General features: G+C 46.1%; 2 protein-coding genes and 1 long non-coding RNA gene across 4 annotated transcripts in view; 1 reads left to right on the top strand and 2 right to left on the bottom strand.

Moving 5' to 3' along the window:
• Positions 1–27,362, bottom strand: part of ADCY6 (adenylate cyclase 6) — a 934,310-nt gene that overhangs the window by 672,030 nt on the left and 234,918 nt on the right. The window lies entirely within an intron of this gene.
• The window catches only part of FMNL3 (formin like 3), a 103,523-nt gene that overhangs the window by 24,721 nt on the left and 51,440 nt on the right, over positions 1–27,362 (bottom strand). Inside the window, 9 exon segments of the mRNA XM_083484459.1 lie at positions 1,386–1,496; positions 4,003–4,077; positions 5,272–5,365; positions 10,526–10,602; positions 11,139–11,247; positions 13,906–14,058; positions 16,001–16,084; positions 26,286–26,362; positions 27,234–27,314. Coding sequence (XP_083340585.1) covers positions 1,386–1,496; positions 4,003–4,077; positions 5,272–5,365; positions 10,526–10,602; positions 11,139–11,247; positions 13,906–14,058; positions 16,001–16,084; positions 26,286–26,362; positions 27,234–27,314 — 861 coding nt within the window.
• Positions 17,583–23,275, top strand: LOC310698530. 2 transcript variants are annotated; one of them, XR_014521584.1, is made up of 3 exons: positions 17,710–17,725; positions 19,631–19,807; positions 22,776–23,275. It is a non-coding gene; the product is annotated as an uncharacterized lncRNA (long non-coding RNA). The 2 variants fall into 2 exon arrangements; XR_014521583.1 differs by lacking the exon at positions 19,631–19,807 and having other exon boundaries at positions 17,583–17,725.

Raw genomic sequence — 27,362 nt, 5'->3', positions numbered from 1 at the left:
AGTAGATGCCACCTTCCTGTGATTTTCTCAATTAATTCCTCCCCTCCCATGCAGGTGTCCCTGGCTGATGGATCTGGGCAAGCCATCCTGCCCACACTCATATAGTCACAAGTTGTTCTGAGAAATTTCAACCATTACACCCTGGTAGAGTTTAACTTAAAATCAATGGACCTAGACAAAGATCAAGAGACCATACATGAATATGACTGTAATGAGTATGGGTTGCTCGTGCGTAAGTTGCCGCCTCTCCTGGCTATGTTGCCTGGTTAAACCTTTCTGTCTGGACAGCCCTTCACTTCGTGGCTGCCTCAGTCGCTAGCAGAATCCGTCAGTGGGCGTTTCTTAAACCTTTTCCAACATAAAAGTTGTTTGACGCCAAGTCTCCTCCTACTCTCCCTGCGCGGAAGTCTTCTGCACAGGGAGGGCGTGGGTAGCGGAGGACCGGTGCTTTCCCCGCTGGTGTCCGGTGAAGAGTCCTGGAGCCCTCTCGCCGATTCCCCCATTTGCCCCCCTTTATCCCTGGTGTTGCGCTGATTTGCTTCACCCGCTGAGCTACCTCTCTCCCTGCTGGGCCCTTCTCCAGCATCATTTGAGAGCCTTCCCTCCGCCTCCAGCTCCGATGTCAGTTCCCTGACAATGACAATTTAATGATTCATGTGTCAGATCACATGACTATTAAGCTCACAACCCCAGTCACAGAAAAATCTGGTGAGGAAAAATGCAACTGGTTGGTTTAACCGTGAATGCTTATCTTTAAAGGCACAGGTTAGAACTAGATATCACCAATAAAGAGACTCTGGTGTGCAGAGACTGCCGGAGGAATACTTTAAGTTGAAACACCAATTACATCTCTTGAATGGCAGGAGGAACACGTTATTCACTGAAAAACAATGGGAACGTTGAATCCAAGCAACAGTAGCTAACAATTCTGGCATTAGTTTCTGGAGCCCTTGACGAGAGACCCTCCATGACTAACACCGTCCCATCTCAGACATGGTACGAATACTATTTAAAAGTATTCTGCGATGAGAGGGTGGGCTCTGTGGAGCCTCAGGAGTTTACTATAGAGGACCTCTCAGAATGGGCACCAGTCACAACAGAAAAAGTTAGACTTCTTATTGCCCCAAATCTAGGAAGGCCCAGGTCCTGATGCAATTCCACCAGAGTTACTTAAAGTAGGTGCTGCTTTGCAGACATCAAACTGAGCATGCAGGTGCCAAAAGGGCAAGAGCCAGCAGCACATGCAACTATAAAAGCTTCAGATCTAGCTGAACAACCCCATTACCCATCTTTGTCAGGCATTTGGCCTATTCTTGGAAAAAGTCTGACCAGGACGAGGGTCTATCAGCTGTTCTAGATTGGCTTGTGAAGAGATTGGGTGTTACCTGTAAGAACTCTTCCAGACCTAGTTTGGTGAACTCATATTGTAGGTGCACACGGAAGTTCATGTCCTCAACAGAGTGCACCACGATGTTGATGAACTGCATACAGGCCACCTGCAAAACACATTGAGAGAGGGCAGCTGGCATCATGGCGCACAACTTCAATCTGTCATTCCTCTGTGGTTTTGTCTAGAGTGCCAGGGTCTTCCCTAACGTGGTGTCCTCCAGATACTGTTGGACTAAAAAAAAAACAAAACTATTATACTGGTTGCTGGCCATGCTGGTTTGAGGCCTGATGGGAGATGGGAGTCCAACATCATCTGGAATAGAACCATGTTGAAGAAGCCTGGTCTAGATGTTCCACCGATTTAGGATCAAATGTTTAAAAAGCCCATGTTCCAGGACACCACAGTTGGGAAATGCACCTGTGAAAAGTCTGTGAAAAGGAGAAGAAATGAAGAGGCAAGAGCCAGACCTAGGTCTGCAAAGATATTGAGAGAGGGCAATAGGCAGAAGACCTTTAAAATACATTATGGCCAACCAGGTGAAAGCACTTGGGAAAGGCAGATGGGAACATAGGCTGCCAAGTTACTGTTCTGCACTGTAAACCATGCAGCTTGCACTGTAAACTATAAACCATTTAGGAGTTGTTTTGTTGTTGGTTAAGGTAAAGGTAAAGGGACCCCAGACCATTAGGTCCAGTCGTGGCCGACTCTGGGGTTGCGGTGCTCATCTCGCTTTATTGGCCGAGGAAGCCGGCGTACGGCTTCTGGGTCACGTGGCCAGCATGACTAAGCTGCTTCTGGAGAACCAGAGCAGCACACGGAAACGCCGTTTACCTTCCTACCGAAACGGTATCTATTTATCTACTTGCACTTTGACGTGCTTTTGAACTGCTAGGTTGGCAGGAGCAGGGACCGAGCAACGGGAGCTCACCCCGTCGCGGGGATTCGAACCACCAACAGGTATTAAATCAATCAATAAAAATATATTGACTGTGTGCAAGAGCGCTGCCACAGTCTTTGACACGGTAGCTGGAGAGTAGAACAGGAATGAAGAAGCAGAAACACACTTTCTAAATTGTTCTGTAATATAAATTGGATTGGGGGGGAACAGTCCCTACCCCATAGAAGAGATAGGTACCCGGCAACCTGCTGTCCATACACAGACTCTACCACTCCAGTCCACATTGTAAAATGGGAATGCCTGCACAGATGGGGAAGGCCTCTGGGGTTGAGATCCCTGCACCTCAGCTACCATGATTTTGGGGAGGAGCTTTGCATAATTAAGAGGAGGGAGTTCAGCTCAGCGGAATTCACTTTTCATGCCGTGGGTTCAGTCTCCAGCATGTCCAGTTTTTAAAAAAGGATCGGGGTCAGGTGATGGAAAAGACCTCTGCCCAAGATTCTGGAGAGCGGCTGCCAGTTGGGGTGGACCAATAGAAAAGCATCTTCCTAGGTTGCTTCAATTGACTAGCATGCGGATGCAGTGTGCTTTAATACTGGGGTTTTGCAGCTCTATGTTGGAACATGGTAATTAGAAACAGGGAACTGTCTTATGCAGGTGGCGATCATTTTAGGCACGTCCAATTGGCATGTGATCGCTAACGGGTGGGTCCTTTTGGACCCAGAAGAGGGCAGATCTGGGGCATAACGGGGTACAATGGAGTGGGTCGCACTTATGTGTGCTCCGCCAATGTGCAGAAGGGCCAGGAATGGAAGCCCCATTTGAAATGCTTGCCGCCCGTACTGCGTCAGAACATTGGTCCATGTTGATGCAAATTAAGAATGGATAAATATGAAGAAATCTGGAACGAATATTTAAGTGATAAGGCAGATAGTGGTGGGAAGTAGGGGGAGGAGAGAGAGGTGGGGAAATAGTGTTTAAAAAGATGTAGTCATAGGTATATCAGTGTACAGTGGTGCCTTGCAAGACGAAATTAATCCGTTCCGCGAGTCTCTTCGTCTTGCGGTTTTTTCATCTTGCGAAGCACGGCTATTAGCGGCTTAGCGGCTTTAAGAAAAAGGAAACAAACTCGCAAGAACTCGCAAGACGTTTCGTCTTGCAAAGCAAGCCCATAGGGAAATTCGTCTTGTGGAACGACTCAAAAACCGGAAAACTCTTTCGTCTTGCGCGTTTTTCGTCTTGCGAGGCATTCGTCTTGCGAGGCATTCGTCTTGCAAGGTACCACTGTATTCAAATCTGAATTATCAAATTGTGTTATTATTGTTATTATGGTTTTTGTTGTATGTGTCTTTTGTGGTTGATGTTGGTATCAAAAAAAGGATTAAATATTTTTTTTAAAAAAAAAAAACATTGTCCCATCTATTATCCACAGCAGGGGTGGAGAAGCTACTGGTGGCTATGTCCAGCCATCAGAACTCTTCTTGGGCCACATTCTGTTGGCCACATCCCCCACTGGCCCGAGTGTTTATGCCTGGCTGGAATGTGTCCTTGCCCACAGCACAGTCGGTGACAGCATGTATATAATCTTGCATTTAAGAGACACTGTATATACCGCAACCTGTCCTTCGCATCAGATTGTGGGAGCTGCTGGCATAAACAGAAAAGCGACTTGTGCTTTTATGCAACTCAGGGCACCAGGGCTTTTGCTCCTTACCATGAAGTCAATATTGCTGTCCTCATTGCGGAAATACTCCATCAGCTTCTCAAAGCGGTGCTGCTCTTTGCAAACCTGAGAAGCAGAGAGCACAGCAGGGTCTGAAGGGTGCTTTAGTACTGGTGAGCCAGCCAAATACAGACTGTTCCCGGTATGCAGTCTTTGTAGACTTCTCCATAAGTACCCCTTCACATAGCTATTCATCCCTTCTACCAGATTCACATGCACATTCCGATATTCTCAAGCACATTCCTGTATTCATTCCTTTACCCAGCCTCACATCAGCAGCCCGGGCAGGAGGAGGAACAAGCAGCTCTGCTTGAATCCCTCGGCAGAGAGAGCATTGGCTCCTTCTCCTTCTACCCTGCATGTGTAGGCTCCACCTATTTTTAAATTTTAATTTTGGATTTAGAATTCCCTGCCTTTGATGGATGTTTCAAGGGACCAAACAGAAGAATAAAACAATTAATAATGCTAATAATAATCATTTAAGAGAGCAGGATCCACTAAAATACACCAAAAAGTGGGGAGGAGAAGATGCCACAAAAAAGCAGATCAGATGAAATTGAAAGCCTAAGCAAACAGGGCAGGCTTTGCTTGGCACTTAAAAGATGGTGCCAGGCTCACACACGTAGGGAAGGAATTCCAAGGAGGCCTGGTGTCCACCTGTCTAACCTCAGACACTGAGGGTGTCAGGAGAAGAGCCTTCAATCAACTTCATCTTGAATGAAAGACTACAGGGGTTTACGCCATCCAGAAACAGAACTGGTGGGCTTTCAAGCACAGTTATGGTGTGGAGTGGAGCTACCTGTGTAGAGGCCACTCCTGAGCTCAGGAAGGCAGAGGTAAACAGGTACCAAGGTGTGCTGGTATTGCAGTTTGCTCCTAAGTGGCACTAACACACGGGCTCTGATTTGGGATCAAAAGTTGGCCACTGCTACTCTATCCATTTACGCTACACGACTCTTCCTCCACCTCCCTCCCTCAACTTGCGTATCTGTCTGTCCATTTGTCCTTGTGCGCACAATTTTCTACTAAATTGTCCCCACTACCACACACATCTATTTCCCTCATCTTGCCTTCCCTTCCTCTTCCAAGTTTGATGTCTCTCCCAGGTATGGGGAACCTGGGGCGTTCTGATGTTGCTGGGACTCCAACTCCCATCAGCCCCAGCTATCATGGCCAATGATCAGAACTGATGGGAGCTCAAGAATAACTGCAGGTTCCCCGTTGCTGATTTCCCCCAGGGTGCTGTAGATTAGTCCTCACCTCCTTGAAATTCTCAAAAGCAGCCAAAATGATCTCATGGCCCCCACGCACCAGACAAACAGCTGCCAGCAGTTCTAACACCAAGGCTTTTGTCCTGGAGAGAAAAGAGAGAAGCAAGGATGTGCCACCAACCAAATGAAAAGCAATGTCATTTTGCTGGTGACGCAGAATATATCCCACAATGGTAACAGCATCCCTCTGATGCAATTGTTGCAGAGGCCTGCAGCAGGGGCAGCCAATGTAGTGACCTCCAGGTGTCGTTGGACTACAACTCCCATCATCTCCAACCACAGGCCATGCTGGCTGGGGCCGGTGGGAACTGAAGTCCAGGAACACCTGCAGGGTACCAAACTGACTACCCCATCATTCAAAGTTGAGGCTTTCATGTTAGGCGGCCTTGCTTCCAACAAACCGTTGTCTATTCCAGTTTTGCAACACAGGTGTAGGTTTTGTGATCAGCAGGTGTCCCTGATTGTTCAGCTTTGCCCCTGCTCCTAGCGCAGTTTGATCATTTCTGGTTTCCAGCTGAACACATCCATTGGTGCGGCAACTAATGCTAGGTAAACAGGAGGTTCCCCTCTAGGCATAGCTATCAACTGTCCCTTATTTGGCGGGAAACTTCCTTATCCCAGCGCCGTGTCCTACTGCTGTCCCTTATTGATGATGGCCCTTAAATGTCCCGGGTTTCAAAGGAAGCAGCTCCTCTCCCTCCCTCCCTGCCGGCCAGGGAGGAGGGAGGCTCCAACTGGGTTGCTTGGCTGTGTTGCTCACCCAATAAGGAGTCTAAGAACGACTGGGGGGTGGAGCTTGCATGCCTTGTGCCGATCAAATCAGCCGCATTGCCTGGGGACTCTCCTTTGCTCAGCGCTTCCCAGCGGAGAGATGACGGTGGTTTTCCTTGCTGCATCCCCTTTGCCGGGTTGCTGCACTGTGGGAACCATCACTTGAGGCTTCGTTTGGCTGCTGGCTGGGCTTTCTGCCTTTGGCTCGGAGGGGCTCAGAAGTTGAACATACCTGTGCCCGGAAAATCCCTTATTTTGGCTGCTGATCCCTTATTTTCGAGGCTGTTGGTCCCTTATTTTCAAATATGTAAGTTGACAGCTATGCCTCTAGGGCATACCCTTCTGCTAGGGTAGAGTGACTCCACATATATCTGGCATCATGGGCGGAGCCAGGATTTATTTCACGGGGAGCAGGCTTTATGTCAGGGGGGCAGAACCGAGTTATCTGTGATGCAATTGATCAGTTAGTTCAGTATTTTACACCCATGTCTGGCATGATCCTGCCACTTTAACAGCAGCTTTCAAGTGAGAAAGGGCTTGTTTTGCTTTTTATCTCCATGGCATTCTCAGTTTACCAATTAAAGGGCAGTTTGAAGAACTTTATCTGAACAACAGTGTATCTGGTTTGCTCCTCAGGCCCCACTGCCTTCTTGGTTAAGCAGTGCTTCCCATTGGTTTTCATGCAAACTATACCTGCTGAAATTCCATATTCTACACAATTATTAAAAGGTGCAGCTATTAAAAGGTACCTTCTCTTTCACTTTGCCCACATGGGTGACACTGGCTGACTTTGATTTGCCCAGATGTAATGAGGAATGGCCATTACTTTGCACACAGAAGGTGCCAAGTTCAATGCCTGGTGTCTCCTGGTAGGACTGAGGAAAGACTTCTGCCCGAAACCTGCCACCCAGTGTCAGCAGTACTGAGCTAGATGCACCGATGTTCTGATTTGGCATAAGCCACTTTCCGTCGTAAAAAACCCGGTGTCTGTTCTAATTTCTGGAGAGCTGAGATGGTGTAGTGGTATACAAAAATGCATTGTATTCAGGGAAAATTATTTGCAAACGTGTGCATGTTCAGCAAAATTGCATGCAAACGTGTGCCTAGGGGGGAAATGCACACTAAAATCCTGATGAAGTATTGTGAAGGCTTTTTTTAAAAAAAACCAAGTCTCCTTGGCTGCTATCAAATACAGAACACTGGGCAAGACTGGTCATTAGACTGAGCCCAGCAGGGAGTTTCCTAACTGGACTGCGTTTTCAAATGCTGAATTAATATGGTTAGGGCAAGGGGAGGCAATAAAAAAAGTGCAAACTTATAACATCTATGCAAGAAGAAGAAATATTGTATATAAATTATATTTTGTAGTTCATATTGTAAACATTACTTTGCAGAGCATACCCAAAGACCCCCAGGGACATGGTTCACTCATGAGCTTGCTTCCCTCTGTATAAGTGCCCATTCATCATATAGTGCCAGGACTGGATATGTGATAAGCCAACACAAGATGTAAACCAGCAACTTTGCAATGGAAGGCCTGGAAACCGCAGATGATCAATGCACTTTATATCAACAACATGGCCCAGACAGTTTTTCTGGCTGCGCACAGAGATTTCGGTTAGGCCAAACAATATGAGGAAACAGGAGAAAGTGGTCCAAGTGCACATCTGTTCTGCAAATTAAAACCTGCTCGAAATCAGTTTCACTAGCTGGAGGCAGGCCATTGTTTCGTTTCGTTTTTCAGAGCCGATGGCAGCTTGAAGGAGGGATGGCTGCTAATAGCGTGTGAACTCATTCCACTTCCATGTTGGCTAAACAGGTTTTGTAGGGTTTCACGAAGCATTTCAAAAAACTGCAAAACTTGTTTGACCAGAGGCAATATAGGGAGGGATCCATGGTATCACACACCACAGACCCCTCCAGACATCCTTTTCATTGTGCATCTGTTATGATTTGTGCTCATGTTGGTCTTGGGGCAGTTATACTGCAATGCGCTCTACGTGGGGCTACCTTTGAAGGTGACCCGGAAACTACAACTAATCCAGAACGCGGCAGCTAGACTGGTGACTGGGAGCGGCCGCAGAGACCACATAACACCGGTCTTGAAAGACCTACATTGGCTCCCAGTACGTTTCCGAGCACAATTCAAAGTGTTGGTGCTGACCTTTAAAGCTCTAAACGGCCTCAGTCCAGTATACCTGAAGGAGTGTCTCCACCCCCATCGTTCTACCCGGACACTGAGGTCCAGCACCGAGGGCCTTCTGGCAGTTCCCTCACTGCGAGAAGCCAAGTTACAGGGAACCAGGCAGAGGGCCTTCTGGGTAGTGGCGCCTTCCCTGTGGAACACCCTCCCACCAGATGTCAAAGAGAACAACAACTACCAGACTTTTAGAAGACATCTGAAGGCAGCCCTGTTTAGGGAAGCGTTTAATGTTTGATGTATTATAGTATTTTAATATTCTTTTGGAAGCCGCCCAGAGTGGCTGGGGAAGCCCAGCCAGATGGGCGGGGTATAAATAATAAATTATTATTATTATTATTATTATTATTATTATTATTATTATTATTATACACGATCCTGTTTTCAATACTGTTTGTGCCAGCAAATGTTTAAGGGTGGCTATACTGCTTCCTTTCCAATCAGTGCGTCTCCCCTAATTTCCTGCTGAAATCCTGTAACATTTCATAACACAAATGCTCTCTTTCTTAGAGGACGCCCACTTTTGTCACACTGCAGTGTAGGAGTGTGGGGCAATAACACTGGGGAAGCATCAGAGGACATCTAAAAAGGCGGAATGATGTGTGGATGATCCAGTATAAATCTAGCCCTGGTGCACTAGTACAGTGGTGCCCCGCAAGACGAATGCCTCGCAAGACGGAAAACTCGCTAGACGAAAGAGTTTTCCGTTTTGGAGGTGCTTCGCAAAACGAATCTCCTATGGGCTTACTTCGCAAGACGACAATGTCTTGCAAGTTCCTGCTGGGTTTCCCCCCCCCCTTTTTTCTAAGCCGCTAAGCCGCTTATCAGCTGATCCAATCAGCAGATAAGCCGCTAAAAGCCGCTAAAAGCCGCTAATAGCGCTAATCCTTCAATGGGCTTGCTTCGCAAGACGAAAAAACCGCTAGACGAAGAGAATTACAGAACGGATTCTTTTCGTCTTGCGAGGCACCACTGTACTGCATCAATGACATGCAACAACAAATGTCAATCTGTCTGGAGGGCATCATGAAAAGTGATGGTTCTCTCAAGTCACTTTCAGCTCACTTAAGAAGTGTCTGTCTCCAGCTGTCAGGGACCGGAAGGACGCTGACTCGTGTGCACCAGGGGAAGGGATTTGTGGGAGAGTAGTGATTTGTGGGGACCTCTACTTGCCAGGAGGCAAGAGGCAGAGGCAGAGGCAGAGGCAGCTTCTGTTGTCTCACCACCAAACCCCTGGCTCTGAGCCTTCTTCCCCTGCGGATTCCCTTGGGGGTTCCCTAGCTGGTGTCTTCCACCACTCCTCTTGTGCTAAGCCAGTCCATGACAGCTTCAGAACTGGAGGGTGGAGCACAGGATGGGTTTGAAGAAAAAGAGGGAGCGGCAGGAGAGGCAAGTGAAGGGTTGGGGGCTTCCCCACCCGCTCCTGCACCACTGTCTCCATAGGTGCCGACTCCATGGGGCCTGAGGGGGCCCGAGCCCCCTCAAAAATTCGTTTGGGGGGGCTCTGCCCCCCCAATAATCTCCGGCGCCCCTCCAGCAGAGCGCCACCGCCGCCCCTCCCCAAGCCCAAAATGCACAGGGTCGGGCTGCATGCCTCCTGCCCTCCCTCCCGAGCAAAAGCTCCACCCAATTTCCTTCGGAGCTGATTAATAGGCGCAGCACGCTCTCCCCTATTCGCTCACAAGGAGGCGGCGCCACTTTATCTGCATATTCATGAGCTTATTTATTATTCATGAGCTTTCACGGGCTCCCCCAATATTTTTTATAAGTCGGCGCCCCTGACTGTCTCCCAGAACCAGGAGGGGGGGAAATCCATAAAAAGGTGAAGGGGGAGTGGTGCCCTGTTGCTGCAACTGCTCTATAGAGCACAGAGCTGGGAATAGCAGCCTAGACGCTAGACTGGTATGTGTAAGTATTCAGAGTCATAGAAACTATTCTCAGCGTCCGCTTTCGTCAATGAAGAGTTAACTATCTGCCGTGTGCTTTCCTTTGGCTGAGGAGCACCCTGTGACACCAGCCTTGACTTCTTTGTGAAGAGTTTTGAGGACAGCAGTTCTCCATGGATGTGAATTTCTTAGTCCCATCACACAACTAAAACCCCTTACTGGTAGGAGAAGCCCAGCGGACAGCTGAAGAGACTTGACGCTGGTTGTAAGGCAAGCAGGACCTGGCATTTTTAAACACACCAAGAGCCAAACAAAGGGAGCCACATTAGTCCACCTACAGAGGGTAAGTTATCCACGTTTCCACAGGGCGCACCCAGCCGCCTTACCTGGGGTTCTTATTGTTCAAGCTGAGGGCAATCTCATTGACAGCGTGAGGATGAGACATGACCAGATTGAATCCATACTGACATGCAAAAAGGGGAAGAAATGCATAGAAGTATTAGGAGTAGAAAGAACCAGTGAAACCTCAGCGAAACTGTTGATTTAGCAGCCCAGGCACAGCCTGGAGTGGAGTCATTATATAGTGCAAATCATCTAGGAAACTGGCATTACTAAAAATAAATAAACGATGTGTTTTCAAAGGAATATCGCACATCACACAATAGCAAAGGGGTTCATGCCTCCCTCCTGCCCCTCAAAAAAGTTCTTTTGGCTCAGATTTATTACACACACACACACACACACACATGTCTTATGTGTCCAATCGTCTGCACTTGTTTCCAACTCCCACAGCCCATCCCAGGCCCTTTAGATAGAGCCAGGCTACAAATGTAAATAAATAAGTACAAGCACACATTTTGATTTATTTTACTCTGCTAGGGTAGAATTCAGTTTCCCCCACTCATGAAATGTTGGGTTTAGACTTGCAGCCAACAGGCATCCCTGATCCTAGCTAGAGGCAGGCAATAGGAAGAATAAGAAGGATCCTGCCAGCATTACCTGGTAGTTCATAATGGCTCGTAAGCACAGGATGCAAACGTGGACGTCATCCTTCTGGCTAACCAGCCGTGAGTTCTTCAGGGCTTTCCTGCTGGGAAGGGTGGTGTATCTGGCAAAAAGAGAGTCTTACATTTAGCACACTCATACACACACACACACACACACAAAAAGCAGTGAGGCTCAAAAAAATGTTTGCCCCATGCCAGTGATGAGGTCACGGCCGCAGCTAAGAACAGGAAGGGAGAGCTGTAATTAGAACCACCAGCTTCTGTCAGAAGGTTTGCCCAAGATGTGGGTTTCTTGCTGGCAAAAGAAAGGCTGAATGGCTACCGCTCATTTGGAGTCTAAGATCAACTCAGGGGTTTTGCTAATCTACTTAAAAGCTAAGTTCCAGGAGACCACTGTTGTCAGCTTTAGCTTTCAACACATGCACAAACACCCCTCAAGAGATAGGACATTCAGCTTTTATTTGCTGAAACAAGGAGAAATTAAAGTCATGCTGCTTAAAAAAAAAGTTATACAGTTCCCAAAAACATGAAGCAAAAATATTGTAAATACACTGGGGATTAAAATGGGGTTTTCCAAAAGGAATAAAGAAGTTTCTTGTAAAAAATCTGGAATACTCTCTAGGTGCTTGAGACACAGAAAGAACACAAGGGCCGAAACCTCAATGATCAAGGAGGGAAAGTACCATATTTTTCGCTCTATAAGACGCACATTTCCCCCTCCAAAAATTAAGGGGAAATGTGTGTGCGTCTTATGGAGCAAATGCAGGCTCTTTGGCTTCAGCGATAGCAACGCGAAGCCTCCGAAGCACAGTGGGAGCGCTCCCACCGCGCTCCGGAGGCTTCGCGTTGCTATCGCTGAAGGCTAGGTGCCCCTTCAGCTAAGGCGCAGCACCCCTTCAGCGAAGCGGGAGGAGAAATGGAAGGGGCTCTGTTTCTCCTGCCACTTCACTGAAGGGGCGCTGCGCAGAGAGGGGGAGATTTTTTTTTTCTTGTTCTCCCCCTCTAAAACAAGGTGCGTCCTATGGTTGGGTGCGTCCTATAGAGCGAAAAATACGGTCTGTATGGCCTGATTTGAGCCTTTGGCTGAGTTTGGGGCTCAGCATATATATCTGCCATGTCTCTCCAGGACAGTATGGGGAGACACTGACCCCTTCGCAGCCACGACCCTCATCCAAGATGGAGTTCCCACAGGTATTATGCAGATTCGCCCACCTATGCTAAGAATGTCTGAACTCATGAGCTCCCCATTTTTAAAGACATGAGTTGGAAAGGGAACCAGATGACCAAACTAAGTAAGAAAAGGAGTCCACCCAACCCCTGGGTACCATGTAGGCATCCTGTCTCCTGATTCCCTGGAGTACCCTCTAAACTTGGTTTAATATTTCTTAGGCTAGAGGCAAAGAGTTGGAAATGATACAAAAAAGGCATTGTTTCAACGTGTTCTGTTTCTTATCTTGGTCAACTATGTTTTGCAGGATTTGGGTAAACACAAAAGCCTCCCAAACCTGTTTAACCAGTCAAAATAGCAGGATGAATGTATATACCACAAACAGCAATACCGTATTTTTTGCTCTGTAAGACTCACTTTTTCCCTCCTAAAAAGTAAGGGGAAATGTGTGTGCGTCTTATGGAGCGAATGCAGGCTGCACAGCTATCCCAGAAGCCAGAACAGCAAGAGGGATTGCTGCTTTCACTGCGCAGTCACTCTTTCACTCTTTCACTGCTTTCACTCTTGCTGTTCTGGTTTCTGAGATTCAGAATATTTTTTTTCTTGTTTTCCTCCTCCAAAAACTAGGTGCGTCTTGTGGTCTGGTGCGTCTTATAGAGCGAAAAATACGGTACTTCCTTCCAACCACCCATCACTCTTTGAAGGAGGAAAATGATAATAATCTTTCAGCAGCCCTTGTTGCTCAATAGCTGCCTCCATGTGTAAACTGCTTTGAGGTTGTGGTTGGGTGATCGTTTGTTTTTACAATCAAGTGGTATGTAATTTTTTATGAAACAAATAATAAACAAAGACACCACAGAATTTCTCTGCTGGACCTGCAAGGATATCCAGCCACCTCAAAGTACCGAATGCCTACTATTATCAAGAATCAACAGGCATACAGTTAAAATTGTCAGGAGCAATAGCCCTGCGAGGTAAAACTGTTTTTCTTTCCATTTTACAGATGGGAATCAGAGTCTGAGAGAGAAGGAGCTTTTCCAAAGTCAGCCAATGGGCCTGTGACTAAGTTGGAGTTTGATCCATGTCCATTCCCAGGACAGGAACCTCTGGACTGCGAGGTACCAGGAGTCTTGGACCTTGCTCATGGATCATCCGTCCCCAATGGCTGCTTGGCCACCTGCTTGCCACCAGGCCACCAACCCTGGGTGTGGACTGCAGGGGCCCCCTCTGCATTCCCGCACACATCTTCATGCACCTAGGCAACCATCCAGCCCGGGGACTGTGCACAGAATTCCTCACGCAGCAGCCCAGTGCAGAAATACTTACCTAGGTGAGAAGGACAGAGAAAGAGAGAGAACAGGAGACCCAGCAAAGACAGGCAAACAGAGCAAAGAGAAGGCCTGGAGCAGAGAGGAGACATGGCCAGCTACCGCCAGAGGAGCATCAGGGGGGAAGGATGGGAGTGGGGAGAAGAGATCAGCACACGGCATCCCCTGGAGGGCAGAAAGCAGGGAGGGGGCTTATTATTACGACCAACGGCAGAGCTCAGAAGGCTACACACCAGAAGGCGCAGCAGGGCAGAGGTACATACCGGAGGGCAGACTGGCGCGCAGAGCGAGCAAGGCTGTTGGCGTAGGGTGCAGACAGGGTGCTGGGGTGCTGCAGATCCTCTATGGACCTGCTCCAGGATTTCAGCTTTTCCAGCGCTCCATCCTCACCACTTTCCAGGCCCTCAAAATCAAACCTGGAGGGCAGAGAGGGATCACACACCATACCTATGCCCACAGACACACAGACACCCCCCAGCCGTACACACACACACAGACACAGAGACATTCGAGAACAAAAGCTGCGTAGAGCGCTCAAGCTCTGGATTCACGGGGGCTCTTCCCAACAGGCCACAAGCCCAGCAGCTTGGCATGCGACAAGGCATAGGCTCAAATCTCCCCCTGCGTAAGCAGGATCTGAGCACAAAGAAAAACAGGTACAAGGCATATATATACATACACGCAGGCAGGCAGGCAGGCAGGCAGGCAGATATGTTTTTTTAAGGCTGGGCCTGCCCTATGACAAATTCCCAGGCTAGCATTGCATCAGATGTGTGCTCACAGCATACAGGCCAATCTGCACTGTGCTACAGGCTGGCTTTACATTAGAAGTGAACCACCTGGCAGTCTACATTAGAGCAGGTGCTGCACACACCAACTTGCTTCCTGGGAGCTACTAGAGCTGTGTCCACTGAATCCTGGAAGGAGTCACAGATAGCTCAGCTGGTGAAGCATGAGAACTCTTAATCTCAGGGTTGTGGTTTGGGCAAAAAGATTCCTTCATTGCAGGGAGTGGGACTAGATGGCCCTCGCAGCCCCCTCCATCTCTATGATTAAGGATAGACCTTCAGAGCTGGTTGCTGCCAAAGCAATTCCCTTGTGAAAAGGGGAACTGGACGCTCAGCAGGGCACTGACTCACAAGTCGCTCCCATGCTGCTCTTTGCATCTCGGTGAAGAGTTTTAAAGCAACTACACTGGCCTCCTGGTCCATTTAAAGATCCCAGTTTGAAATACTGGCCTTAACCTTTACAGCACAGGTGGGGACCTTATGGTTCAGGGGTCGAATGCGGTCCTCCAAATCTCTCTCTCCAGGTCGTACACCTTCTCCAGCCATATGCTCCCTCTGTTTTGCACCCTCTTCTGGGTGTTTTTGATGGGCTGGGGGGGGGTGTGATGCCTCTAGCTTGCCTATATAGAGGCTAAAGCATGTGTGCATAAACTAGCCTGCTGTACAGAGTCTCATTGCTCTACTTACTTTTGCCTCTGGCCCCACCCCTGGCATGTGGCCCTCAAAAGGTTGCCCAGAAGGAAATGTGGCCCTTGGGCTGAAAGAGGTTACCTGCCCTTGTTTTGCACCTCTAAATGGCTTGGGATCAAAGTGCCTTCAGGTGTATCTCTTTCCATGTGAGCCTGCCTCAAACTGTAAAAATCTTCCTCGGGGACACTAAGAAAGGGGTGGCATGGGGGCCAATGAGAGGGCCTTTTCAGCAGTGCCCTGACTTCAGTGCCAGCGTGACCCCAACCATCTGCCACCTGAACTTGCCCAGAGACACTGATGCAAATTTGTCTCGCTTCTTCTCGGAAAGGCACCTGAACTGAGGTTTTCATAATATTTGAATTAGTTTTAGCATAACCAGTTCATCACTGAAAGGCCAGATGATTAATCAACTAGCAAGCAGATTTATGCCCCTAATAGATACCCCAAGGTGGTGACTATCACAAAAGTTGAGAAAGGGAAGCCGGGAAACCATTGCAGCAGATGGTTGCCAGCTAAAGATGTTCCAGATGGAAAATGTTGAATTCAACAACATTAGTCTGCCTGCCTGGGACTCTGAATGAGAATATGAATAGGCCCCAAGACTGATTAAAAAACAAAAAACCAGGTAGCTAGTTATCCTTCTGGACTGATTTTGTCTACAAATGTGTTCCATAAGAACATAATAAGAGCTTTTTTTTTGATCAGGCCAACATTCCGTGTAGCCAAGCATCCTGTTGTAACACAGAGTCTATGGGAAGCCTGAAGGATTCTCCCCACTCGCAATGCCCAGCAACCTGCCTTCAAAGTCCCGCTGCTTCCAATAGTGAGACAAAGAGGCAGGAAGATTCAGGGGCACCTCAAAGGAAATGCAGACACTTACATCACCGCACACTGAGCAAAGGAGAGATAATCCACCAGCACATCCAAGCCTTTGTTTTCGTCATTGAGAAACTCGCGCACCCACCTGCAAAAGAAAAACCCAAAACGGGGCTTTATTACCCAAAGGCAGCTCACGTTGACTTGCAGAAGTTGACTTGTAATCCATTATCCGTCATACCATCATGTGATTTTCACTTAAATAGTTGCACTAGCAAAGATTACGTGATTGCCATGAGATTCCCCCTTCCTTCTGCAGTACCACCCCCAAATCTGCTTTGGAGGGTTGGGGAGGGGGGGACCTGGACCGGATTTAGGGGACATGGAGGGGAGGGGGAGAGCATTCTGTGCTCAAGCAGAAATGATTGTGCTGATGGAACATTTTGGTTCATGTTACGTTGAATATGACCCATTGATGGGTGGCTGAGGATGCTACTGTAGACACACTGACTAAGAAGTACCGTATTTTTCGCTCTATAACACGCACCCGACCATAACATGCACATAGTTTTTAGAGGAGGAAAATCCATAGGCATGCCACCCGTAGGCATTCCCTCCATAACAGGCACAGACATTTCCCCTTACTTTCTAGGAGGAAAAAAGTGAGTGTTATGGTGCAAAAAATACGGTAATTGCCACTGAATGTGTATTCATTTTAAAGCTGTCTCTAGATCACCCTCCAGTAAACTGAACAGGGCAGCGTACAAAGAAAATAAAACCATAAACATTATAAATATCACAATCAAAACACAGAATGCAGGACAGATCAAAACAGCAGTAACAAATCAGCTTGCAAATCACTAAACCCAGTGCACACTGCCTTACGTAGCCCCAAAGTAAACTCAGAACAAATCTGAAGGAAGATAATAGAAGAAAGGGGAAACTGAAAAGGAAAAGAGTTGAAAGGATGTGGTGGTAAAGACGGTGCAGAAGTGGTGAGGGTGGTCCAGGAAGAAAGGCTTTATGGAAGAAGTGGTTTTGTTTTTATTGTTGTTTTTAAGAAGCAATCCAAAAAGGCAAGCTTGGAGCTGCATCAAGCTCATAAAGGCTAGAGACAGATAACACCTCCACCTCCAAAATAGTTTAAGATGGTGTCAAAGAAAGGTCTCTCTTTGTTGTGGATGCTTTCACCTGCTCTAATCAGGTTCTGCAGAAAGGGTGAGGGTTATGATGTTTCTAAAACCTGAACAAACCTGTTTGGCCAGATTTGGTAGAGTGGCAAAAGACAGACAGACAGACAGAACATGGTAGGATGCAAGCAATGTCTCTCCCAGACTACTGCCTGCCTCCAAGCCTTAAACACAGCTGAGGCTACGAGACACAAGACATCAACAGCTCCCTCACTCTGTATAACACAGATCAAGTTCAGCTCATTTACAGAATTGTGTTCATTCAGTCTGGGGGCCCTGTGCCTTTGCAGCAGGGACAGACTGGAGGGGGTTCAAAGGAGACAGATGAACATGATAAAACTCAGAAGGAAGCCAGCCATGGCCCACCCAATGTGTGTTGTGGGGAGATTGCAGCATCCCCAGCTGCCGATAAATAAAGCAACTGGCAGGGTGGTTATCTTTTTATGCTAGGCAGGGAGGGTTTCGCTCAGAGCCTTGCAGTCCCTTTGACATTCGCTGGGGACGTCTCTCTCCATCCTTCTCACTCTGGTGCAAGTTGTGGAGGAACATGAAGGTACGAATATGATGCCAATCTGCATCAAGGGATCGGACTGAACCAGGTGGAGTATGAAATAAAGGAATACAGTATAGGAGTGCGTGTGTGGTTGTGTATCTGTGGTTTTGTTTCTCTCTCTGTGAAGGTGTGCCAACTCTGGAATATGAAGGAGGGTGCATCCATCTATTTGGAGGCTGGTTGTTCAGTGTATGTTATTTCCAGAAGTAGTCGTGGTTGAATGTGATTTCGTCCATCAATCATCTGGATACTGGAACTATGCATATGCTCATTCCCTCTCTTTCTCTCTCTCTTTCTCTGTGGGACAGGGGAGCAACACTCCCGCCCATTTCCTGCCTGTCTGAACTCCTGCCTCCACCCCTGTGTGTTTCCTGTCTGACTCCAGTGGCTGCTATTTTAGGGCCCTCAACACATTTGCTGGAGGTTAAAGGGCACAGAGGTGGGAGCAAAAGCTGCCCAAGGCAAACCCAATCCTAGCCACGCTCTAGTACAGGAAAGGAGATCGTGGGCGTATGCATAAAAGGAAACTGAGTTGGTGCGCATGCTTTTATGTGCTTATGAGCTGGCATGCCTGTATTCTCTGACCGTAGGTCCATGGCAGAGAGCACGTTTTGCAGGGTGACGATCAAAAAGTTGAAAATCTCTCAGGAAAGACTTATCTCCCTAAGTTCTGGATTCCTATTGCCAGTAGATAACGCTGCGGTAGATGGACCAATTGTCGAACAAGATTAAGGAAGTTTCACATGTGCATATGCTGGGACAAATCTGTCTACATGTCCCTGGCTGCATCTGAGAGTGAATACACAAGACTGTGCATGCATATCTACATGTACACGTGTGAGAGTGTGTGTGTGTGTGTGTGAGAGAGAGAGAGAGAGAGAGAGAGAGAGAGAGAGAGTGTGTCACAGGCTTAGGAAGGACCAAATGGCTAAACAGGAGTAGTGTTGAATGTAGTAGTAGTAGTAATAATAATAATAATAATAATAATAATAACAACAACAACAACAACAACAACAACAATAATTTATTTACACCCCGCCCATCTGGCTGGGCTTCCCCAGCCACTCTGGGCGGCTTCCAAAAGAATATTAAAATACTATAATACATCAAACATTAAAAGCTTCCCGAAACAGGGCTGCCTTCAGATGTCTTCTAAAAGCCTGGTAGTTGTTGTTCTCTTTGACATCTGGTGGGAGGGCGTTCCACAGGGCGGGCGCCACTGTTGTACTGTTGGACCCACACAATCCAGTCTCCTCTGTGTTACGTGGGGAGAAACAGGAGCAAAAGAGGCGCCACGCCATGGCTGCCTGCAGGGAAAACATAGCTCCAGATGCCTGAAGCGAGTGACCCATGACTCTCTGATGTTTGCATATGTCACTACTGTTCTAGAATATGCCCATACTGGGTTGCGCTTCTGGAACTGCCTCCCTCCCTCCAGAAGGATTACTGGGTTGAATAGGCAAGGCTGCGCTGCTTACGGGAAAGAAAAAGTAAGTTCCTGAAAAACAGAGGGACTTTTCTCAAGGGCAGGCTGACTGTTTGTAGCAGATTAGGGATGTTTGCATGCAAGAACATTCCCCCCTCGGCATTTCAAAGATGAACACAGGGACTCCCTTGTGCGCTTTGCAACATTCCTATTCTCACCCCAAGGATCACGCTCCGAGCGCCTGCCCTTCTCCCTGTTGTCCCTCCCCAATCCTAATCACACATTCCTAAGAAAAGGCTCTTCCCATCAAAAGTGCAACGCTATCTCCAAACCCAGCCTGCTTTTCAGACTATATTCTTGTCATAGCTTAAAACAGCAACACTCCTCAATGTTGTGTACCAAGTTAGCTCACGTTCTGCTCCTTGAAAAGCTGAAAGCAGCAGCTGTACAGATTATGCAAATCAAGTTGCGGTATGCAAAACATATGCTCATTTTGCATAATTTATTCCACTTCTGATAGTCAAGGGGAGGGACAAACAGATAGGCATGGCACTGAAGCTGGATGTCATGACGGCTGTCAATCCTCCGCAGCTACTCCAGCACTGTGACCATCATTCCTGTCGCCAGTTTGATCGGACATTTCCCACAAACTCTCAAGCCTTTTTTTGCAGGCTTAAGGACCGGCTCCTTCTTTGTTTTAAAGTAAGTGCAAAATTCTGTTGTAATGTGCAGCCAACACTGCTCACTGCTTTCTGCAATTTTGCATGTGGAATATAAGCTGGCTTGTTTATCCTGTTCCTCTTCAATAGCTGAATACAGTGGTGCCGCGCAAGACGAATGCCTCGCAAGACGGAAAACTCGCTAGACAAAAGAGTTTTCCGTTTTGGAGGTGCTTCGCAAAACAAATCTCCTATGGGCTTGCTTCGCAAGACAACAATGTCTTGCGAGTTCCTGCTGGTTTTTTTCTTCCTTCCCCCCCCCCCTTTTCTAAGCCGCTAAGCCGCTTATCAGCTGATCCGATCAGCAGATAAGCTGCTAAAAGCCCCTAATAGCGCTAAGCCGCTTATCAGCTGATCCGATCAGCAGATAAGCCGCTAAAAGCCCCTAAAAGCCGCTAATAGCGCTAATCCGCTAATCCTTCAATGGGCTTGCTTCGCAAGACGAAAGAAAACGCTAGACGAAGAGAATCACAGAACGGATTCTTTTCGTTTTGCGAGGCACCACTGTATCAGGAATAGTCCCAAAAAGAACTCCCATGTATGCTTGCACTGTTATAAAGCAAAAAGAGTTTTACACATACCTACTTTTAACAAAAGATGCATTCCTTTCTTACTGACTTGCAGGAGGCACTGTAATTTATTCCTTATGACTCTTATAAACAATTTCATACTTTTAGTTCCAGTCAGTGTTTATCTTTGTAATTTCCACAACAAACCCTTTGTGGTTCTAGTAGTAATTAGAATAAATTAGGTATACATGGTGCTTTATTTAATCGTGCAAAGTGATCCACACACTCTACCACATTAATCTTTAAAACAGTCCTAAAAGGTAGGCCAGGACACAGGTGGCGCTGTGGTCTAAACCACAGAGCCTAGGGCTTGCCAATCAGAAGGTCGGTGGTTCGAATCCCCGCAACGGGGTGAGCTCCCGTTGCTCGGTCCCTGCTCCTGCCAACCTAGCAGTTTGAAAGCACATCAAAGTGCAAGTAGATAAATAGGTACCACTCCGGCGGGAAGGTAAACGGCGTTTCCGTGCACTGCTCTGGTTTCACCAGAAAGCGGCTTAGTCATGCTGGCCACATGACCCAGAAGCTGTACGCCGGCTCCCTCGGCCAATAAAGCGAGATAAGCGCCACAACCCCAGAGTGATCCGCGACTGGACCTAATGGTCAGGGGTCCTTTACCTTTAAAAGGTAGACCAATATTACACACACGCTGCATTAGAGACTCCTAACCTTAGCACCCTAGCATGATGCACAGGGAGTAGAGATAGTTGCTTGCCTAAGGCTAATATCCCTGCTCCTGCAATACTAAGAGTGTCTGAGCTGCCTTTATCTTAATGGGATAAAGGCAATTTATACAGAACAAAAAGCTGTTAATTGTAAATAATGTGATTATGGAAGAAATAGGGATAGCTAAAGGTATGAGACAAGGGTGTCCACTTTCGCCATTGTTATTTATTGTGGTCCTGGGAGTTTTTTAAAAATCTATAAGGGAAAATGAAGCAATAAAAGGGGTTGCAATAGGCCGGAATGAATATAAGGTTAAAGCCTTTGCCGATGATCTGGTTTTAACAGTTGAAGAATCTTCGGAAAGTGCAAAAAATATCCTTGCAGAGGTGGAAAGATTTGGTCAAGTGGCAGGGTTTATATTGAATAAGAAAAAGACTAAAATAATTGCTAAGAACATGGATCAAGATATGATAGGAAGAATGCAACAACAAATAGGTATAGAAGTGGTGAAGAAAGTGAAATATTTGGGTATTTGGATAACTCCCAAGAATATTGATTTGTATCAGAATAACTATATGCCAGTGTGGAAGGCAATTAATAAAGTTCTGGAGGTGTGGGGACGAATGAAATTATCGTTATGGGGAAGGATCTCAACAATAAAGATAAGCGTACTGCCAAATATGTTATTTCTGTTTCAGACAATTCCAATAATCAAGGGGATTGTGATTTTTAAAGAATGGCAAAGAGTAATTTCAAGGTATATATGGCAGGGTAAGAAGCCAAGAATTAAATTTAAATTATTAACAGATGCTAAAGAAAAAGGAGGTTTCGCCCTGCCAGACTTGAAATTATATTATGAAGCATCATGTCTCTGTTGGTTAAAGGAATGGATAAAATTAGAAAATACAGCATTGTTAGATTTAGGAGGTTTTGATAACAGATTTGGTTGGCACGCATACTTATGCTCTGAAAAGAAGAAAATTCATAAAGGATTTGAGAACCACATCTTCCGAAGATCGTTGATAGAAATATGGGATAGGTATAAAAACCTACTTGAGCCAAAAACTCCACACTGGTTATCTCCGTTAGAGGTTATGAGTGTTAAAAAAATCAATATGAGAAGGAACTGGATTACATATGGAAATTTGATTGTTAAAGAAGGGGGGAGATGGGAAATGAAACCTTATGAAGAAGTAAAAGAATATGTATATGATTGGTTGCATTATTTTCAGATAGATGAAATGTTTAAAAAAGACTTTAAGGAATATGGTTTTGCAGAGAAAGATTCTAAATTCCAAACAGAAATATTAAATAATGAATATAAAATTTTATATAAAATGTATAAAATACTGCTGGAATGGCACACAAAGGACGAAGAAGTTAAATCAGTTATGATACAATGGGCCAGAGATTTTGGATACAATATACAGTTCAATGATTGGTTAAAATTATGGAATGAAAATATTAAATTTACTGCATGTACTACGTTAAAGGAAAATGTTATGAAAATGATTTATAGATGGTATATTACACCTGTAAAACTTGCAAAAATGTATAAAACATGTAAGAAGTGTTGGAAATGCAAAGAAAAGGATGGTACATTTTATCACATGTGGTGGGAATGTAAGAAAGTGAAGAGCTTCTGGGAGTTGATGTATAATGAATTGAAAAAAATGTTGAAATATACATTTGTTAAGAAACCAGAGGCTTTTCTTTTAGGTATAATAGGAAACAAAATAAATAGAAAGGACTGTAAACTTTTCCAATATGCAGTAACAGCGGCAAGAATATTATTGGCCCAGAAATGGAAACAGGAACAATTACCAACATTAGAGGAGTGGAGAATGAAGCTGATGGACTATGCAGAACTTGATAAACTGACAGGGAAGATTAGATATCTACGTGATCAAGAGTTCATTGAGGACTGGGGCAAGTTTGTTGATTATTTGGAATGTATAAGCGACGAGAGAATAACGCTAGTGGCATTTCAAGAAGCTCTGTAAAAGTTTGAGAAGTGTTGTAAAAAAGAAAAACAAATGTGTAAAGATATGCTAAAAGGCAATAGCAGATTTAGGAAATGTGTATTTGAAAAAGTTAAATTTGGATGATTGTCAGAGAGGCTGGAGGAAGTCCAAAAGAGAAAATTTGTAAAAGTTGTAATGTGGTGTTATATGTATTATTTCTTTTGTTGGAAAATTAATAAAAAAAAATTTTTAAAAGAGTGTCTGAGCTGGCATTGATACAATAATGGTGCATTAGGGCTGGGTTTATATTGGGCCTTCCAGACATCATCCTGCTTTATTAGTTGTTCTGTGGTACTTCCCCAATTGTATCGTATTATTTCTGTCTGGAGGGGCACCCTTGTGCTATAGCGCGACAAAAGCACAACAAAAATAAACCAACAATTTGTGGTATAAAAGAACTGCAGGGTTTCAGCAGGAAGTCACGGGACATGTGGTGATTGGAAACAAGGTAGAATGTCCGCCCAAAACCTTTTGCAGGTGTGAAAGAGGGGTTCTTATATATAATCACTCCAACAATATCATTCATAAGAATCAGCATAAATGCACAATAAAAAGGCTGTCTGGAGGGATGCTGAGCAAAGCTACTGTTCTAGAAAGATGTGAAAAGTGAAACCCTCGAAAATTCAGCACACATCCAGTTCCATTTCTTGGCCACACCCATTTGTGACAGAATATTGTGAGTTGGCTTTCATATAAATGGCTGGCCATTACCAATGTCTATGACTAAATATCAGTTGCTAATATTATGGGCTACATGGAAAAGGTTTAATTTGCAGATAATATTAGCAAATGACTTTTGCAGTAGGTTGGGGGAGGCAGAGTTGCACTTTTGCAGAACAAGTGACCTGGCCACATATTCGGGTGCACTTTACTGAACACGTTCCTTGTTCCTCTGCGTCAGTAGATTTTGGCCCCCTTTGCTCTCCGTCAACTGCCTGCTAAAATCTAGAAGATAATAGAGCCTGTGACCTTGTGGTGGATAGGTGCCTATTTTAATGTCTGGGAGAAAGGCTTTGGAACAGATAACCTTCTTGAGGCCTCTTTTGGCACTACAGTTGTATGATTCTCCACCACGAATCCACAGACGCCACCATCCCCATTTCATGGAAAACCCTAACGACACCTCAAAATATTTCGCTCTCGCTCACAATCTCTCATCCCCAGCATTTAGCAGCCCCCCCTTCTTTGTTATTGACTCTCACACCCAAACTGCCGCTCTTTCATGGCCTAGACCAGTCTTGCTGACTAAGCAACCCCTCCCCGTGTCAGCTCCAGCCACCCTGAGGAAGTCCCGCCCGGCCGGCAGTGACCAGAAACTAAGGACAGGAACAGTTTGGCTTCCTGCTCTTGCCGGCGTTTCCCTTCCAGCTGGAGCCAGGACAGGTGGCGATAGCGGCGCATTTCCTAGCTCACAACAGAAGGCATGGGAACTTTGGGGAGGATAGGGGCCTCTCGGGCAGGCTAGAGCATTATCAGCAGGCCGAGGGGAAGCGTTGAAGAAGAACGTCCTCATCTAACCCACCCTCCTTTTTTCTTTTCTTGCTTTTCTTGGCCTGCCTGTCAAATGGACCATCACCCAGGTGGACCATTTTCTGCTTCGTTGGACTGATTCCTAGGACAGTTGGACATTAAAAGCCCAAACGGATCAGGTCAAAGGGCCAGTGAGTGAAGCATCTGGCTTCCTACAGCAGCCAACCAGCAGACATGCTGAACCCTAAGCTATCTCAAGTTTAAGAGGCCCCAAAGCACCACCAAAAGATGTCTCCACCTCTTTCTTAACTTCCTCCCATTTACTTCTTTTTTAAAGGTTTTGGAACAGAAGACAAAGAACACAACAGAAAGGACATTGAAAGCAGAAATGATAAAGGTTCATATTTGCATATATACCAATACATAGGTTAGGATGCAACGAAAAGATAACACACTAATTAAAACATATATATAGGAAGAAGCCCATTAATTTTTTAACCACTTAGGTAAAACTTGAAATTTAGTTTTTCTAAAAAATGTCTTTGGAGGCCCTTTAAGAACCTGGGGCCCTAAGCTGTAGCTTACTTAGCTTATGCACTTCCGGGAATTTTACAAAAGAGGGTTTTTTTGTCCAATGTTCCCAACCTGCTACTGGTATTGAGTGGCATATCTCCTGCTACCACCAATCTGGGGAGTCCATATAACTATCATGACTAGTAAAGGTAAAGGTAAAGGTACCCCTGCCCGTACGGGCCAGTCGTGTCCGACTCTAGGGTTGCGTGCTCATCTCGCTCAAGAGGCCGTGAGCCGGCGCCGTCCGAAGACACTTCCGGGTCACGTGGCCAGCGTGACGAAGCTGCAGCTGGTGAGCCAGCACCAGCGCAGCACACGGAAACTATCATGACTAGTAGCCATCAAAAGATTCAACCTCTATGGATCTGTCTAATGCCCATTTTAAAGCTATCTAATCCGTATCACCCCACCTTGGGTAAATTCCAGAAATTAACTGATGTTGAGAAGACTGCTAAAACTCCACACCTCTTCCTCAGCAGCTGCATTTCACCTGGGAATTCACGTATTAGCCAAAACCTATACAGCTTCTTGAATTATAGAAACCATCATAATTATATAACCCAAATTAAGAAGAAGGTGCTTATTCTCTCTCTCTCTCTCTCTCTCTCTCTCTCTCTCTCTCTCTCTCACACACACACACACACACACACACACACACACACACTGAAAACAGAGAAAGAACAAAGTCAAGTTGGGAAAATGCACCACTTTATTAACCCATTTGCACACACAGTAAATCTCCTGCCCCCGGCTACACACAGCATGCATGATCCACTCAAAATTAAGTGCTTTAAAATCCCATTGACTTCAGTGGGAGAAATCTGGGCATGTGCTAAACATTGCCATTGGATCTCAAGGGGTTTAAAAATAGCTGGCTCATGCCCCACATAACTTGGGTGTCGACTGAAGCCTCTAGTTCTCACTGCTTAGTTCGCCTCCAACATGGATCTTGTTGCTCGCATTTCGGAAAGGCCAATAAACAGCCAATAAACAAAGACACACACATCCACGTAATGTTGGCAGGATCTGGTGACTGCCTTAAGGCAAGAGAAGCCTTGAGCAGTCCTCAGAACACTGTGTGCACCAAGGCTAAAGAAGGCTGATGCAGAGCAAGTTAGAGCAGCAATATCTCAGACCCAGACAGGGTCCACCAATGACTTACCCAATGTGGTTGGTCCTTAGAGAGATCTCCAGCTCCCTCAGCACTTTGGTGGATTCCTGCACCCTCCGACGGAACTTCTACAAGCATAAAGACCACACTTTACTGGCAGGATACAACCAATTTACCTTCCTCATCTACAATCAAGCTTGCATATGAGGCTAGGATCAACCATCGGGTTAAATGCATCCGTTATTTTCGTACCTCCTTCTCTGTGTTTAATTCCAGTCCCTGCTTATATTCTCCTATACCCCTTGTTCTTTATAGAAATAATACTCCTTCTGCAAGAACTGGAGGGCCTGTGAGATTCCTTACTATGGCACAGACCAGGAGTAGCCATCTTGGCACCTTCCAGTTGTACCAGACTACAATTCCCATCACCCCTGACCAAAGACCATGCTGGCTGATGGACGTTTGAGTCCAATAACACCTGCAGGGCCACAGGTTTTCCACCTCTGCTATAAAGCCTAGCCCCAGAGTTTGCTTTTCAGGATGAGTATCTTGTCTCATTGGAAAGGGCCCTGCCTGGGCAAGTGATATCTTGGCCTAGGATAGCTTCATGTTCTGTTTTAAGGCCTCTATTTGAAGAAATCCTCAAATGGAAGGACCGCCTCACCCTAGTCTGGTAGTGGTATTAACAAAGGGAGAGCAACAGCCTTGGTGCCAACCAAGTAGCTGTGCTAGTGGGAGACAGCACATGGGAGTCCTGCTAGCACTTCCCCCTCCATTTTGGCTCAGGGGTGTGTGTTTGGAGAATTCCCAGAGCAGTGGGCTGGGGGAGGAGAAGGGAGGTTGTTCCTCTTGTGGCAACATGCCCTGAGTGGGCTGCCCTGGAGGGCATCACTGTCACATGGCATGGCCAATGCTTTGTTTGATGTTTCCAGTCTTGTAAACCATTTTAAGTAATCTGTGAATGGAACTTGCATACATTAAATATTCTGAGCGTCTTACCTTCCGGGTGACTCCTGGGTCAAGGAAGCTCTTCAGTTTCTGAATGTATGTGTGGGGTGGGTTCTTCACCTGAAATCGTTCCTGTTCCAGGTCAAGGGTGGGCAGGGAAGAGGAAGAAAGAAGAAAGAA

Source organism: Podarcis liolepis, assembly GCF_965112155.1.
Source record: "Podarcis liolepis genome assembly, chromosome: 2".
Classification (NCBI taxonomy): domain Eukaryota; kingdom Metazoa; phylum Chordata; class Lepidosauria; order Squamata; family Lacertidae; genus Podarcis; species Podarcis liolepis.
Note: the sequence above shows the minus strand (reverse complement) of the source record. Positions and strands in the feature narration are given on the sequence as shown.